We start from the raw sequence: 18061 nt of genomic DNA, 5'->3' as shown, positions 1-18061 counted from the left end.
TACTTTGTTCTTTCTGACCAACAAGCGCCAGGTACTTAGAACAGCACATATTGGTCGACCACGTTGCTATAATAGTATCCTTTGACCGCTACTCACGGACACACTGGGGATTCGGTAAATGTCTTCGCCTGCTGATCCCAAGGTTGCGAGTTCGAACCTCGCAGAGCGCGCCAGCAACTTGGTGGCATGGTACAAGTTCCTATGATGTACCGTGCGGTGAGATTAAAAATCCCCTACATGGACAAAATTAATCGCGCATGATCTAGTTGTCTCGCGACATAAAGCCACTAATTATCATTAACCGAAACACCAGCGGGATCCAATGCATTAATCAGACAGGAGCGCGTTTTCTTAATCTCCGGTACTTCCTGTGCATTATCTACAAACAACATCGATGAACTGACGACCCCCGACGCATACTTTATTTCTGCCAGACTTCCTGACGGTTTTGAAACCGGTGGCTCACTATAATCCCATGACTTTTTTTTAGACAGATAAGCGCTGTGCCTGGCACGCAGTTATCATCACCGAGCCGCCACAACGTTGCGAAGCAAAAAAGGCAGAGAGGGAGGGAGAGAGAGGAGAAAAAGAAAAGATATAGGTAGAGAAGGAGGAACAGCGTTGGCAATCGTAACCGTGTGTCTCCGCACCCCTTTAAGTTTCGGCTTTTAATTTCGGAGATATCATGGGGCTGTACCCAACGCGCTCGGTGTACCCTGTGGGTGGTGGGGTGGGGTGACGTATAGGGGGTGTAGGGAGAAGGTGCGGTCAGCCTGCTCTGGAGTGGCGCTGTGGCGGCTTGGTGCACCCAGGGGAAAGAGGATAGGGGACGGTGAAAGAGGGAGGGGTGTGATAACCCTCTTGCTCTGGGATTTGGGTAGTCCAAGAGAACTACCCACCACCGTGTACTCTGTCCTTCGTACTCCGGTGCCTCTACTAAACGGTCTTTCAGAGCCACGAGCGCGATACGCGCCCCGGAGAAGTTTCGAAGGCGGCTCATTGGTCTTCAGGCCTTCCTGTCCTTCATACGTCACGGAGCAGGAGCAGCACTTACATCTCCACGAACGATAAGCGAACGGGTACGGAAGGCGAGCTTGTCCCGTCAAGGTATTGTGTGGTCTGGCAACAACGCTCATGTGTCTCCGATGTCTGCCCCCCGCCGGATGGATTAATGTTGCCCGGTTATGCAGTCAAATTAATGTCGCAGTACAAAAGCAACAGGGCCGACGGGATTACATGGAAACCGTATCGGAATCTGGGTGAACGGATAGCTATGGGATTTTCTGCCGCATTCAACACACACACACACACATAGAGATACGATGATGAGATGGTATCTCTATTCAACGCATTCAACGTCGCCGGTGGTCAAAACCAAAGCCGGCCACACTCCAGGGCCGGTTTTGCTCCTTTATGCTACCCACGTGGGTTTGTTGTGGCGCGCGCCAGGAGTGGTTCGCTGGACAGCCGCTAGGGTACGACGCGTATGTGAGAAAAGGTCTATTGTCAAAAATCTGAAGCGTACGCCTTTTTGTATCGATTTGGATAACGTTACTTGATACAAAAAGGCGTGCACTTCTGTCTTTCAACAAATCAGGAAATAGGATTATATCACTCCGAATGAGTTTGGGTTCTGAGCGTGTTTTGCGTGTCAGCGCGAAGCTGTTTGTCAAGGGCGTTGCCAGGACTAACCCCTTCTTGGGGCCATTGACCCAACGATGGAGTACACTATCTGCAGTCGTTTCTCAAGGAGGGACGAATCTGTCATCCATCGGCTCCCTCAACGTCGCCCGCACTCCGTCACTGCTGTTTAAAATCGACCAGTAGGACACACCCCTATGTTCTACCCGCAACGCTAAGGCAGACATTCGACACCTTCTTCTCGACTGCAGCCGTTACTAGTCCTTCCGCGACAAGCTCAAGTCTCGCATGACCAGCCTCGGATACTCCATCTCTCTCGCAACACTACTTGGCACACGGAGCAGTGGTGTAACCGCGGCGCTTCTGCACTACCTGCGTGATACCGGTCTCCTCAGCAGCCTGTGATATCGTGGGTGGGACGAAGGAAGACCTCTGACCCGCCACATCGCCTTACTCTAACTACCCCAGGAACTCGACTACCCACTACTGAATTATTAACAAGGAATAGCAAGCCGTCCTTTCTGGCTGACTTTTCCTGTCAAAATAGATAGGTCCCCCCCCCCCCTCGTGTTTTGCGGTCAAGTTTTCTTTTCACCTTGCAGGGTTCTAGTTATGTGGACGGTACATGATACCATCAGAGGCACCCCAAACACTGTCCACTCCATGGAATTTTGTTTGTTTGATTGTTTCGAAAAGTACCCGAATAGCACTATAAACTATTAAAAAGTAATGTAAACTATTGTGCTCTTTTATGCATCCGAAAGGTTCCATATAGGAATTGAAAGATATAGAATAACGTTAAGGATAAGCGTTACTGAATAAGAATAATAAGATAAATGTTATTTGAAAATAAAGTAAGTGCAGTGAGTCCTTGTAGAAGACAACATCATCAGGTCTAGAGATACATTCTTAACTGGTACATAACTGAAAACAAAAATCCAGTTTCAATAGAATGTGTGTTTTAGTAGAAGGGCTTTCTCTATTACAGTATAGGCACCGCCGACCTCAACGCGACTCGCGTACCCATTTGGCCTTGTCCCTATCTTCATCATGAGAAGTACCCGGAAGATATAAAGTTGCTCGCGGCACACAATTACCCGCCGTACTCCTTTAGTCAAAGTTGTCAGGATGAAAGAGCAGCAAGTCAAGCACGCCAACGCTTGGAGCCAGGGAATTTCACTTATTGCGTCCTCCAAGACTGGCAGCCCAGGCTGCGCTGATCAAATTGACGGCCATCAATTTTTCCTGGCACGCTGGGAGCTAACTAATATCCTAGAAGACGGCGCCAAATACAGTCACAGCTGAATTCCGCGCTAGACAACGTTAGTGGAATGTCTATCCGCGATAGCGATTTCCTTGCGTGATAGCACCATCAGTGAGTGCTTTGCATGCTTGGATACTGACTTCGTTGTTTGCTTCAATATATACGCCATACTCAACTTATGCATAGCGGCCTGCACGAAATACGTCTGCATTCTTCGTACTGGGTGCTATTCGTTTGCACCAGCACGAAGTCCACCGCTTCTATACTTCTCACTATTCTTTCTTTCTTTTTTCTTTTATTTCCGTTCAGGTGCCTATCCAGCAGCACAAGCCTACAGAGCAGTGCAGCAAAAAGTTCACAAAACATAAGAAAACGATGCCGAATATACAGGGTGTTTCACGAATATTCCCGAGCTCAATAATTCAGCCTCGTTTTTGGCAAATCTTCGTGGGATATAGGCCAAGGGCTGACAATTGAGTGGCTCATTTGCATACGCTCATCAATTAAATAAAGATCCTAACTTTTCAGTTTTACTGCGAACGCTTTTGGCGCGTGTGCGGTATAGCGATCGCGACGTTCAGCAGAAAAATTTTATAAAACGCGTCGACATTTAGTGATTTTTTCAAGTAATTAATTGGTTTCGGTTACCGTATTTCTTGCGTGGAGTAGCGCAGCTATGCGCTCTTTCTCTCAGCTGTCCGACTCTCAATTGCGTGTTCATCCGCATGGTTCACACATATGGGGGTAACGGAAGATGAGGAACATCAGCAAGAGACGCTTTTTGGAGTTCGTTCTTATTCTGTACACGAATGCTACACAGCGCCTGCAGCTGTAGTGTACTTCTACCCATATAAGAATGACGAATGCACCGCGACCGCTGAGTACAAGTCGGGTAGAGAAGGAATACTGAAGGTCTCTTGCGGCTCTTCCTTATCTTCCGTCATCTTCGTGCGTGTGTGTGTGTGAGAGAGAGAGAGAGATCAAGACTAGATCACAGTGGCTGCATGACATGACACTCTACTCTCTGCTCCCCTCAGTGGATCCGTGTCTCTCACTGTCGCTTCCTCCCCCCCCCCCCCCCCCATCGCCTTCCGCGACACTACGCATCTCTTCTTCACCGTATGCGGCCGAACGTTGCATTTACCCCAGTTTTTTTAGGCAGCGCCTTGGCCTTGCGCCATCGGACCTTTGTGCATCATGCAATGTGCGCGCTGACCTGCACCACCTACTTATGGACTGCCCTGTCTACCAGCAGAAACGCTAGATCTTGCAGCACGGAATACATGCAATCGACCACCGCCCCTTTATCATAGGCAAGGTGCTGGGTCCCTGATCCCTCATCCCTGATCCTGGATCCCTCATATGCACCAAGGTCTCCGTCGCCTTTAGGATTTCCTGTCATCAACATGCCTCTCTACCCTGCTTTGATCACCTGAATCCTCATCTCCATCATCATCGTTCACTATCTACAAATGGCACTGGGGCCGCGCCCAGCCTGCTGGCCGGCACAGGCCGGCATCGTCTCAACATCGTCTCTTTATGTGTGTGTGTGTGTGCCAGTGTGTGCGAATTTAAAATTAGGATTTTTATTTATTTAATGAGCGCATGCACTTAGTGGTCCGCTCTTGACCGATGTCTCAAGGATGTTTAGCGTCAACCGTTTCCGAATTATTCAGCTGGGGAATTTTGCGACAACAGGTGGCGACAGATTGACATGTGGTTCACAGGGATTCCAGTAGACTCGTATTTAATGCTTTTCTTATAAAGAAACGGAAAATGGTAGACATATCAATTTGGTGTATAAATATATTGATTCCTGAAACATTTTCACATTGCACGCCGCCAAACACGATTGATTAATTGATTGAGATATAAAAATATATTTTCACAATGACTGTAGAAATTTAATAAAGCCTGTTTACAGACGGACGAGCAAAAGGTGTATTTGTTCACTTTCATGACGTCGCTGTAAAACACCTAAGGCACATTTCAAAATTTATGTGGGCGCTATGCTTTTCATCTTGGCTTCCTCTTTACAATGAAACCACCCACGTTAAAATCTGTCTGAACATTGGGACGGAGGGCTGGTATGCCCTCTTGATGACGATGATGAAAGGGGGGAAAACGAAATGAGAAAAGACAAATGAGTGGAGAGAAACTTCGTAAATAGTATTGCTGCGTAACAGCATTGCTGATTCATCAACATGTTGGAGCGATTAAATCTTGCTTTCTTCACCCACATCACGTGCTCTGAAATTACGTGACTGCCAATCCTTCCATGGCTCGCCACATCTGGCCAAACATGACGTCATTTCCTCCCTGTCTCTCAGTTCTCTTCCATCCGACCATTGTCAGACAAGGGCAGCAATCAAGGCGCCTCCAACGTAACGACGAGGGCTATGCATATAGTAGCTGTGTTTCCCACTGTGGAAACCCCGAAATCTGGAGCGCGGTAACTAATTTGAAACTACATTAGACTTCCCCGTTTACGATAAAACTCGTACAACGCCAACAGGCTTGCAAAGTGAGGGGGCGGGGGGGGGGGGCGTGGAAAGGACCAGCAAAAGGGATTGGGCGTCCGACATAAAAGGCATTTTGAAAAGGGACGGACAAAGTGGTTCGTTAGGCTAATAGATAGGCATGTGGCCAGTTTCTAAATTGGCCACACATTGGTCAGGCGCGCATGGTACACACACAAAAAAAAAAAGGAAAGAAAGAAAGAAAGGGAGAAAGACGAAAGAAGAATGGTAGGGTGGCTAAGGACACCGGTGCAACACCCTCCTGGCCCAATGGCATTCCTCATGCATTTTTCAAACCGCATAACTCCGCAAGGAATTGCTCAATTTGCATAAAATAAGTCTTGAATTGAAGATCTCAATGGGTTCTAGTACTTAATGGTACCAGAAATTAATCCTTTATGGAAATTTTTTCGCAGACGTCAGAAATTGCGTTCCGCGCTTCCTTCAAATTTGTTGGCTGGTCACAAAATAAATAGACCTAAGGTGAGAATTTTAATCCCATTAAGTACTAGAAAAATATGTCTAAAATCAATATGTCCCGAAAGAATTTGTTTATGTCGAAGCATAAAGTTGCTACACGGATTCTTGTGAGTAGTGGTTAGCGAATGCTGACCCGCTGGGTTTTTGGCAGTGCGCGGTGGTGCCATCTATCTGCATGCCACAGAAATCTGCATAAGTGGGAAAAACCGGATGAATTGGCACAATCTGTGTTTTCGCATGTGATAATAAATGGAGTGTGGACGCGCAGCTGTCGCTCGTTATCTCGGAATCGTTCGTTCCGTGGTTGTGCTGTGCCTGCCAGTCACGGTTTTTCGCATAGCAGGAAACGTGTGTGCGGAAAACGGGAAACGGAAACGGAAAACGGTGTCATGACGAACATGAGCACATTCCCGTTGAGTGTGGACTGCGTCACACAGAGGGACACTGTACCCTAGCTGACTTATCATTGTGACAGGAAGCTTGATTCGTGTATGGTTGTGTGTCCGTGGTGCTCCTGGTGTTCATTGGGTACTGTTTATTGTGGAAGCTTATCTCTTGTATTCACCTTTTAGGTTGCCATCAGAACCCTTGTGCGAACAAACTCAGTTCAGCCACAGGTGTCGCACTCCGATACTCCGATTCTCACAATCAGCTGTTCGTTTCTTTATCTACAGATATTTGAGCTCTTAGTCGGTATTCCGCTTAAGTGAAATATGCGCATCCTGCCCAACGCTGTAGTTTGTCAGCTTATTGCCCAATCCCATTTGTGTGCGGCAGCCGCATCCTGTTATAGACAACACTCAAACGTTACGTTGGCCTGAACTGTCCTTTTGGATTACGACGTGCTGTATGAGGGATGCATGCGTGAGTTTCAGTGAAATAACGCAGCATTCACATGCCTGCTTAGTTTTCTTTTCATGGGGTAAAATACTACCGGGAACGGTAACACTAATGTGCCACAGGTGACAGTTCTACAATTTCGATGTTCTGCATTCTGTGTACTAAAACATCTGGCAGCGAACAGTTTGGCCGACAGTTAAAACATCGGTGTAGAACGTGGCCAAGAACTTGGTATAGAACTTCGCGTACGCCAGATCGCACTTCTTCAGGTGAGGGAACGGAGGGACTTTTTGCAAGCACGATGGCCGATGGTCAGCGTCCGCGTCTCATTGGTCACAATTTGTGCACTGAGCTCGCCTTAGAAATTCCAGTGCACAACTGTTGATGCATGCCATCTCGTTATAAAAGCATCTGGCTATCAAGTCATCCGGTTGTTACAGCCTACCCTCGATGCCCACCAATGACGACCAGCAACCTGCCCGACGACCCCGCACGCTATACAATCCACCACAAGCATGCCGCTGGCACTGTGCTCGTGAAGATAACTGCCGCCGCTGTCATATGCAGCTTCATTCCCTTCTTTTTAGACTTTGTGTACAAATATGAGTGTCGAACTTGTGGCGTCGGCGTAAATGAGTCGACAACAGCACTGTCAACTATACCGAGACACCCATCACTGTTCAGGTGATCAGATGCCGTCAAAACTGAGAATGAACGCCATGTAAGACCGCACTGCCGACTACACAACGTGGCTCGTCTTTACCGATCACACTGAACCAAAAATACAGCATTATATGTGCCAGTGTCAAAGCACCGTGATATCGCAGAACAGTCCACAATAATTTTACTGGACAGTGCACTGATAATCTCGGGCTGACGATGGTGCAGTAATTTTGCTGTTCACGAAATGATCCCGACGATTGGAGCACCCACAAGCCATACCACTCCATTGCTTTCTCAATAGGCCAGCAACTGTTTTTCAAATTAATGTAGAAGATCTGCGCAATCAGCTACTGTTCTTTCCCCCTTCTTCTTCTTCTCGTTTTCTTGTTTCTCCGCGGTTCCACAAAGAGTGTTGGAAACATTTGGTGTGTTCGCGAGGTTCTGTTGAATGAAATTGTCGATCCGTCTGCTATCACACGCACAAATAACAGAAAACACGCGGACGCTGTTCTCAAGGTGATAAAGGCAAGCTAGAGGTCGAAGGTAAAAGAACAAAGCAAGAAGAAAAGAGTGCCTTGTAATCCTTTCCGCTGATATGGTGGATCAGTCACGTAATCTAACATGTAACCGTCTGCCGCCGTAGTACCTCTGCTGTGCCTCTGCAGTGAACGCTAGGTAATCAATTAGATCGTCCTGTGCTCCATCTATTGAGCGGAATTGACGAAACGCGGAGGGTGTTGCACCCCCTTAATGGTGGAAATTGAAATAAAAGCAAGCTACTTGTAAATGTACTTAGAAGTAAAACTTTCAATTGCACAACTCGGTAATTAGTCGGTCGTAGTTCGTGAATCTTGTTGTACTTTGTTTTCGAGAAACTTTTGGGAAATATCTCAGTCTTCGGCAGTAGGTTTATTAAGAACGCTGTCGTTGTTGTTGGTGGCTATGGGGATGGGGGGGAATATAGGTTTATTGCAAAACTAAACAAAACAAAAAACACGAAAGAGGGGACAGGTTAGCCTGGCTCCAGAAGCCGACTTGCCAAGAAGAGAAGAGAGAAGCTATGGGGATGGAAGGTTAGCTGCACCCGGTAATGAATTGGTTATGCTAAGTGTACCCTATGCAGTACGAGAAGTTTGAACCTTAGGGTGTTCCATATAGTGCCTGCTGGGTATACATCGAAGGCCTGCTGGGTATTACGACGAAAACCTGTCGGACTGCTCAAATTAGTGGCACTTTCGCTGTTTACTTCTCATTGTGTTCACTATTATGACATTACATAACGACAACCAATCAATCACTTATCCAACTAATTGTCACTCGTAGTACGCTGAAACCGACCGGCATTTTTTGAGTGAGCAAGAAAAAAAAAGGATACAGCTTTGTGACGGTCTCTTATTCGTCATGTCGGCGTGTAGAAAAGGGTACGTTATTTATATTCCGCGTTAGCCTACATCTATTACGTATGAAGCTATTCCTTCATCAACTGCAAACCAGACAAGCCCGGTTTGATGCTATCTGGGGCTCCTGCCATTAATTTACTTACAGCTAAACGACCACATAGTCGATGAGTGCAATCAATATCGAGCGAGCCACTTGGCCCTGTTTCCCCTCTGTGTTTCTCCTGACCGAGATGAACACAAGATCTGGCCTCAGTTCCCGAACATAGTGCTAATCTCTGCAGTCATCTGCAACAGCCTTCCGGAAATAAACAGGCTGCTATCACTTTGATGTTGCTGCTGCCGTGGGAGTCATATCCAGAACATCTTTAACGAATGATCTGGATTATTGCCTGAATGAAAGACGATATTTCCAGGGGTTTGCTCTGAATTTTCATTTGAGGGGGGCTTCAGTCATGTATGTTCTTATTGATATCACAAATTTTTGTTGCAGGTGGCTTGTGGGTGCGTTTTAAAACTTCGGAGTGGGGGGGGAGGGGCGTGAGGAGGGGCTACAAAACCCCCGCGTGTTGTTTCAGAACATCCCCTTGTCGGATGACGGAATTCATACGTATGTAGTGGAAGGGAGCGACACTGGTATTAGCTGTACTGCCGTCCGTATTTTATCAGCACTACTTGGGGAGGTCTTGTAGGATCGTTGGCGGTGGGTTGCTGGGAGAGTCCCTTTCACCACCAAAAGTAAAACTTGCATAGGTACGTCTTTTAGGCCCGTTAGTTGAGCGGACCTGTACTCCCTATATGCACTGCAACCCTGTGGGCGACGATTGCGTCATCAGTACAAAGTGACGCAACGTCCGGAAAAAAGCAACTCGGAGATTGGTATCGTTCGCCTTTGTTGCCAAGAAACGTGACGTGTTTATTGTTGTGGCTGAGACATGGTTATGTTGTTGTTTATGCTAAGTCGTTTGCCTGAGTCTTTTTAGATCGCGAGGTCTGGTCTCGCTTGTGCTTCCGGGCTGGCTTCGAATAAACACCTGTCTCTCCTCAGCACAGCTCTCCGTGCATTCCTTTCAGTTGTGCGTCATTCTTAATCACTGTCAATAGGAATTTCGAAACGGTTTATTTGCCAAGATGAGTCGCGCACTGCACAAAGTCACGGATGAACGTTTGAGCAGGAAATTGTGGGTATATTTGCGCAGAGATAGCAGCGCGAGTTCCTCATTTTGTTAGTGTTTTTTATTTCTTTTTTTCAGAAACACGACGCTCCTTGAATGTGGAAGCGCTTCGTGATCGTATAGAGCCGTGTTCGACAAGGATAACTTGTATGAAGGTAAGCCATCGTTATATCGACAGACTTACGTGGGACCGGTCTTTTTTGAGTTGGCAACGTATCCTCTTAGTATCTGGTTCGAACCATGCCATGGTTGCCAGCAGCTTCACCCAGCTTACACTCGAGAGACCTCATGCGGACAACATGAATCTCGGGACCGACTACAGCCATCGTTAATTATCATGGTGGTCTCGCAACGTAAAGGTGCCAATTTTTATCGCTTCCCCATGAAGTGTGTCCGGTACGCATACTCACTCGCCTATCCCTAATGTAAAAGCCTGAGTCTGGGTACACAGAGGAACGACACGAACACACGACTTCTGAGTCGTGTGTTCGTGTCGTTCCTCTGTGTGCCCAGACTCAGGCTTTTATATTATGGAGTTCTTCCACCAGCTGGCCTGCATCTACGCCATCTTATCACTCGCCTATCTCCTTCGTGCTTTTTCTCCATCTGTCTACACTCAACACTCACAGAGAGAAAAAGGAGTAGTGTTAGTTCTTTTGGGGACTATATGCATGGCTACAATCGTTACTCATGTAACGTTGCCATCATTAAACTACTACTCTCTTTCAGGGGGGTGGGGGGATACGTTTATTATTTAAAAAAAGGACGGAAAGGATAGCCTGCGCTACGGCGGCTGGCTATTCCCAGCAAAGAAAGAAACAAAGAAAGAAAAGAAGGAAAAGGAAAACAACAGGACTATATGCATCATAAATTAATCTGATATGTCAAGTTATGATATCTTGTCACATGCATACGGCGCAATTTGACAAAAAAATATGCGATTTCTCACTCTGTACGCAGAATATTGATTTGATTTGTTTTAAGAAAAATAAAATGGAGATTTTGGCTTCACTAGTGTGCCAATAATATTGATTCAGTAGGGATTAATTGTATTGCGTTGTTCCATCAGATCCCCTCAGAACACATATTGACGTACACCGTTGCATTCATGCGTACCATTTGCGAAGTTAGGGACTAATTGCACCGCTGTGGAGTAAATTTCAGATGCATAGGCGGTAGAGTATGCGCATGCGCACTGCTCAAAGCCACAGTTTATTTATTTATTTATACCCTCAAGGCATAGCATTGCAGAGGGGAGTGGTTACACATGGTTTACAATGATCTTATGAAAGTAATTAGGATTAACACAAAAGGCCGACGATGGAAGGCGGTTCCAATCCTTACTCGTACGTGGTACGAAAGAACTCAGAAAAGAATTAGTACAACAATGCGGGACTCCTACCTTGGATTGATGGGTAATGCGAGATGAGATGTATGGGTGGTGAGGAAAGCAACTGTTCCTTTGAGGTATAGGGTTATGGAAATAAATGGCGTGGAAAAGAGATAATCTAGCACTTTTTCTACGTGTTGATGACGGTTCTAATGACAGTGAGGTCTTCATGGAGGGCACGCTAGCTGATAAAATGAAACGAGCTGCACGATTTTGAATCGCTTCTAATTCCTCTATTAAAGTGGAGTGATCGGGATCCCAGACGGATGACGCGTATTCTAATTTCGATCGGACAAGGGTTTTATATAGTGTTAACTTTAGGTTAACCGGGCACATTGGAAAATTTCTCCGAATGTATCGAAGAGTGCTGTTTGCGTTATTTGTGACGTATTCAATGTGCGATTTCCAAGAGAGATCGGTTGTTAATACTATACCGAGGTATTTCTATGCTGAGACTGATTCTAGCTGAGAATTGTTAATGTGGTAGGAACGCGTGGAACTGATGTGTTGACGAGAAACGGCCATGTATTTGCACTTGTTAAGGTTAGCCTACACAAAGCGAACATCTGTGATAGATCAGACTGCAAAGTAGCTGTATCAGCGCTGTTATTAATTTCTCGATATATCACGCAACCATCAGCGAAGAGACGGACAGGTGAAGACAGGGAGTTTGGGAGGTCATTAACATATATTAAAAATAAAAGTGGGCCTAGGACCGAACCTTGCGGAACACCAGAAGTGACCGGAAGGCGACAAGAAGCACGCCCATTGGCTATTACGTACTGGGTGCGATTGGAAAGGAATGACTCTAACCATGTTAATACCTGGTGGTCGAGATTAAGGGCGCGTAGTTTGCGAAGCAGTAGGGAATGAGGTACTTTGTCAAATCTTTTGAAAAATCTAGGATGATGCAATCCGCCTGTGACCCGCGATCCAAATAGGTGTGTAAGTCATGTGTTAGCGAAATGAGTTGTGTTACGCAAGAAAATGATTTGTGAAACCTGTGCTGGCTAGACGAAAAGAAACCATGGCTGTCTAGATGCTCTGCGAGATATTTAAATATGATATGTTCCAAGATCTTGCTAGATATGCTAGTTAGTGATATCGGCCTATAATTACCAGCGAGAGATTTATCACCTGATTTATGGATTGGAACCACCTTTCCAATCTTCCAATCGTTAGGCAGGATACCGCTTTGCAATGTCTGCTCGAAGAGTTTGGACAGGATGATTGAACTGTACATCTTGGTATTTTTTAAGAACTTTGAGTTAATATTGTCAACACCACATGATGAATATATCTTCAGACACTCGATTATTTTGACGATGCCAGGCACGCTGATGCTTATCGGGTTCATAGGTGTACAACTGGGGTATACATCGGCTGAGTCAGGAATACAACTAGAAAACACTTTGCTGAAAACCTCATTGAAATGGTCAGCACATTCATGGGGGGAGACCGGTTCGCCGTTGGGCAGCTGAAGTTCAAATTTATTATGGTTAGTCGCATTTTTAAAAGTATTCCAAAATTTCTTCGGGTTAAATGTAAGCATTGTTGGTCGAAAGAAGGAGGACTTGGTGCCGTTAAACATTGTTTTGTATTCACTTTGCGCTTGCCGATAAGCAGCTGCCGATAGGCTGCTTATCGGCAAGCGGAAAAACAATGCTTACATTTAACCCGAAGAAATTTTGGAATACTTTTAAAAGTGCGACTAACCATAATAAATTTGAACTTCAGCTGCCCAACGGCGGACCGGTCTCCCCCCACGAATGTGCTGACCATTTCAATGAGGTTTTCAGCAAAGTGTTTTCCAGTTGTATTCCTGACTCGGCCGATGTATACCTTAGTTGTAACTTTACACCTATGAACCTATCAATCGAGCTGCGCGGTTGAGACGCTGCTGTTTGTTCCGTAATCTACACAGCCTTCTACTGAACCACGGCGAACGGGGTGATGATTTGATACGACGAAGTGGAGTGTGGTCACTGACAAGGCGCTGTGTTTCAATTACAAACATGGACCAGTTGACATCAATCGAGCGATTCTCAAAACCATCCAGGAACTTATCCAGAAATGTTAGCAAGTCGTTGTTAGTGGCGTCATAGTTTGCTCTCGCAAAATCCCGAATTATCTTGTGGAATTTTCTTGTGGCCTTGTGGTAGTAGCCCGTATTATCTTATGGTAGTTGCTTCGCAGTGCTAATACTCTTCACGGTCCGGAAAGAAAAACCTGGCAAAGCGTGCGACAGTTTAATGTAGTTCTTGACGGCTCTCCTTTAAGACGTTGGCCACGATACATGGAATCTCACCGTCGCTGAGACGTACAATACAGCGTGTCGTTATTTATCATTATCTGGGCGTGGAGGTGTCGCCGGCAGAAGATGCACTCTAGTGTGCGTCGCAGATAATGCAAATATGTCGTTTCTCTCACAAGGCGTTCTTTGTGATGCACCACGGTAGCACAAAACGGGTTGTTGTCGTCATTGATGATGTGGACGCTAATAAATATGCAGCTCTTCTGTGCAAGCATTCCCCCAGACGCCTTCGACAGATTGCAGGAGGACAACACCGGCTTGCTAGTGGACGTGGGCTCGCAGAAGACTCGTCAGGACACAACCTGTGTGCAGTTGTGTCTTGTCGTGTATTCTTCTTCTTTTCTCTCTTTTTTTTTTGTTTTTGTTTTGCGCCAACGTTCAGGGTTATAGTGGTGTAGAGTTTCTCCACAAGGTAGCCGTTTTGTGAATTTGTGGCTATGCCTGTTGCACTCGAAACTCACCACACACCAGAAGAACATTGAGCTTGGGGATTTCCGAATAAGAAAACAGCACGACAAAACGAACAAAGCTCTTGAGCCTTTGTGCCATGTCGCCTTTTGTGTTGTCCTTAAGTTTGAAGTTCTTCTGTTACAATGAATCGACGCTATTTTTTCAGTTTTACGCAAAAGACTTGCACCAGTTTGCTTCCCCATTCATCATCATTAATTTGTGTTGTTGTTTGCTTCCAGTACTGTGTATAGGAACCAAGCCATTGTAACGTGTGTAACGTGTGCGATGAATTCAATGAAATGGGATTTGGTGGAAAATAACTCGAGGACTGGATTGCAAAGTCGAAATTAACAGCTTTGGTCGCCAAATTATGGCTGCAGAGAGAAATACATTAAAGCTGCTTCTGATCACTACAGTGTGAAAGAGGGGAGCACTGGCAACAAAATTCAATCACGAAGAGCTGGATTAGACTTTGATTGAATTTTTGTTGCATAGACGGCGGTCAAGCATCACGGGAGGAACCACGAAAAAGCAGCGCGTTACTTTCGGATGTGGAGCGTTGGTCTTCACGTGAACCATTCGTTAAATTATTGCAACGTTGTATCGCAAAAAAATAATAATAAATACAGAAAGAAAGAATAGAAGAAATAAAATAAATAACTGCAGGTGTAATTCAGATATATCGGCCACCAGTTGCTGCCAGCCAAACTTACAGCCAGATGTTACCGCACATAACCGTGACCCGTGTCACCTGAGGTCTGGAGAAGAGAATTAAACCCTCCCCATCTCGGGGTCTGAGAGATATTCATTATTTCCGGAGTGTCCAGAGCCTCGTACGATGAATAACAAATGATCCCCTTGGCGTCACGGGTGCCGGCATCAACAGCATGACAAATCCAGTAGCCATAGCAAACAAAGAGGATCCCCTGTCACCCAATAGGCGTATGTCAACACTGTTTGTAGCTGTTCAGACGTGCCTGTGGAAACATATATTTGTTGCTACATCTTTTCTTTCTTTACTTGCCGGAATGGAACTGGAACCGCAGTGCCCCATTGTCACCCTATCTCGGACGCAGTGATCCGTGTCTGATATATTATTCACAATGCGGTCGCTGACAACGCTCGGCCTCGCAGTTGTGCCGCCGAAGAGAATTCGATTGTGGTGGCGGTGACGAAGTTTGGCAAATGCGAGGGCACGGTTTCTCGCGAACCTATTGTTCGGGCAAGCAACACACTCTCTATACAAGGTTCTTATCGTCCGGTAGGCCTAGGCTGACCTGCTTTCACGGGCTTCCTGTGATATGACTACAAATGTTCTGGTCAGAATATGTTTGACAAACATGCGGATACACGTTACGACCTCTGGGCAATGCTGTGCAGGATTCATTTAGATAAGAGATGACGCTTGCTAAACCAGACTGATGATACTTGAATGGCTGCATCTTCGGGCAGTGCGCCAAACACGTTTAAGTGCGGTAACTCTAAGAGCAGTCACGTGGCCATAAGGGCGTCACGTGATAGTTGGCTAAATAATGTTCCGAATGGATCTACATGGGGGTTATACGGACCTACAAACCCCCATAAAGCTATCGCTTCAAGTGCTCAGTAGGCGGTCTCAGTGAATCGTTTGCTGGATTCGAGTTATGTGCGTAATCTCTTAGCAGTTGAGCGAATCAGTAGCAATCCTATGGCATTACGCCTCGTTGCATCATCAGAGAGACTGCCAGTTGTTTTAGATTTTGTACTCGCACCGCGAAGCAGCTGTAGCTATGAGCGGCTTAGAGATGTGGACGGGTGGAGATAGGACAGAAGAAGTAGAAGATAGGGTGTTTGGTATCCGTCCTGGGCCGACTTCATGGTGAAACTACGCCGACATTCATCAGCAAAGGTCTGCCGGATATCCAAGTGAACACCTCAGACAGTAGTGTTCGATCTCATGCAGGCACATTTTTACAGATGACGCGCTCGCAAAAATATGACAAAGAAATGAATAGCGGAATATGAACAGAAATAGTGTTATCTTTATCTGGCCATTCAGTGCCCTCGTAAATGTAGTTTATCGTATAGTCAACCGCAAAGTCTTACAGAATATGATATCGCACCATTAGGCGCCGACTGCGGCTCCCCACAGCTGGGCACGCGCGCAACACTACGCTAGCGCCGTTTGAGAAAACTAGTTGTTTTGTTTGTTTGTCCGGGGACATTTTTTCCGAGGACGATTTTTCCTACACCTTTTTATGTCATTTCCCTTCACTTTTTGCGTCTTGGTTATCCTGTTTATCACTGTCTTGTATATGTGACAAATGGAAACGGATTTCCGCTTCAATGTGGACACTAAGCGAGAATTGATTCCTTAGAAACTCGAGTTTTTATTTTGCCGGAGACCTTCAGAAGGAAATTACTCTTTGGGTGACGTCCAATATATCTAACTTTTCGCGAGAGACAGAGACGACAAGTTGAGCGATATGTACGAAAATAGAGCGCCGATGCTGATTCAATTTGCCGTCAGACATGCTCTTTGGGATTCATAAATTGCTTGTCACACGGACAAATTTAGGGTCACTTTCAACGAATGACAGTTTTAGTTAGTGTCATTCCTGTGGTATCACACGTCAATGGCACTCGCTATAGAAAGGACACTAAATAATTAAGTGGGTTCGCTAAAGCAACTTCACTCATTCCGGCCAACCTAGTGCGTAGCCTCGACAGCAGTGTTTTGAAGACAAGTAAATATATTGGGACTGGGAAGATAAGCAAAGCGCCACGTCAACTACATTTTGATGCGAGTATTTTTGTATTGTGCGGCTATTTTGTTTGTATTTAAGTAGCCGCACAGAAAAGTTATTCACGTGATAAACATCGCATAGTGTACTCTTTTCGCACGATCATTACCATTTTGTAAGGTTCTCAAAAAAAGGGAAAAAAAAAGAAATGTAAACCTGACGGTTAGACAACCAATAAGATGTTTATACCCCAGCAAGTGGCGGTTTTGAGTCTACTTCCGCATTCTTTTTTTTTTTTTTTATTCCGTATTTTTCAATGTTCAAGGAACGTTTAGCGAAATACGACACTCAGTGTTGACGATGGTCTCGTTCGAAATAGATCAACGGCAAAAAGATGGCGTATACTTCGTAGTGCAGTAGTCCGCAGACACCGTCAGTCATGCCAACGTTCTGCATCTATTGTTGCAAGCAGGCGTTCCCGACAGAATGTTCTTGTGGCTGGCTGATTTTTTGCGCCACAGAACACTCTCTGTTCGCACAAAAGAAGGAGTCACTTAGAAAGTTGTCTTGACTCAGGGCGTACCACAAGGCAGCGTTTTAAGTCCTATCCTTTTTAACCTTGTAATGCAGGCCTAAAGTCCTGCATCGCCCCTAGAGTCAATATATCTATCTATGCTGATGACGTCTGCATATGGACTGTTGGGAAATCGAGGCCTGCAATCCTACGCCGTCTTCAGCATTCCCTGGATAACATCTTGCGGTACCTAACGGAGGCAGGCATGGATATATCAACGGAGAAAACAGCAGTCATGGCTTTTACTCGGAAGGATATGCATCGGTATCAGCTCTTCCTTGGCGATACGCCTCTTAGGCAGGTAGCACACCATAGATTTCTGGGTGTCATCCTAGACTCCAATTGTCCTGGAAGAAACACATCGATCACCTGGACACAAAGGCACACCGGTGGATTTCCGTCATTCGCCACTTTGCTGGGCCGAAGTGGGGAATGAATGAGAAGTCTCTTCTGGCCATCTACAAAGCCCTAGTGCGAGGGACTCTGCTATATAGCCTACCAGTCTTGCACGGAATTTCACAGACGCAAGAACAACGACTGCGGTGTATTCCAGCACTGAGCTTAAGGGTATGCCTTGGCGTCCCGAGAGCTTCGGAAAAGCAGATGGTAATGGCAGAAGCCCGCGAAATAC

At 45.9% G+C, this 18061-nt stretch overlaps 2 protein-coding genes across 4 annotated transcripts in view; one reads left to right on the top strand and one right to left on the bottom strand.

Annotated features, from left to right (window-relative positions):
- Positions 1–18061, bottom strand: part of LOC135394086 (dopamine receptor 1-like) — a 246003-nt gene that overhangs the window by 129461 nt on the left and 98481 nt on the right. The gene's annotated exons all lie outside the window — the stretch shown is intronic.
- Positions 13679–18061, top strand: part of LOC135394087 (synaptogenesis protein syg-2-like) — a 186334-nt gene continuing 181951 nt past the window's right edge. Inside the window, exon 1 of the mRNA XM_064624580.1 lies at positions 13679–13953. Coding sequence (XP_064480650.1) covers positions 13855–13953 — 99 coding nt within the window. The 5' untranslated portion in view covers positions 13679–13854. The remainder of the gene's footprint in view (positions 13954–18061) is intronic.

Source organism: Ornithodoros turicata, chromosome 5, assembly GCF_037126465.1.
Source record: "Ornithodoros turicata isolate Travis chromosome 5, ASM3712646v1, whole genome shotgun sequence".
NCBI classification, from domain to species: domain Eukaryota; kingdom Metazoa; phylum Arthropoda; class Arachnida; order Ixodida; family Argasidae; genus Ornithodoros; species Ornithodoros turicata.
The sequence above is the reverse complement of the archived record's forward strand: the minus strand, read 5'-3'. Positions and strand labels throughout refer to the sequence as shown.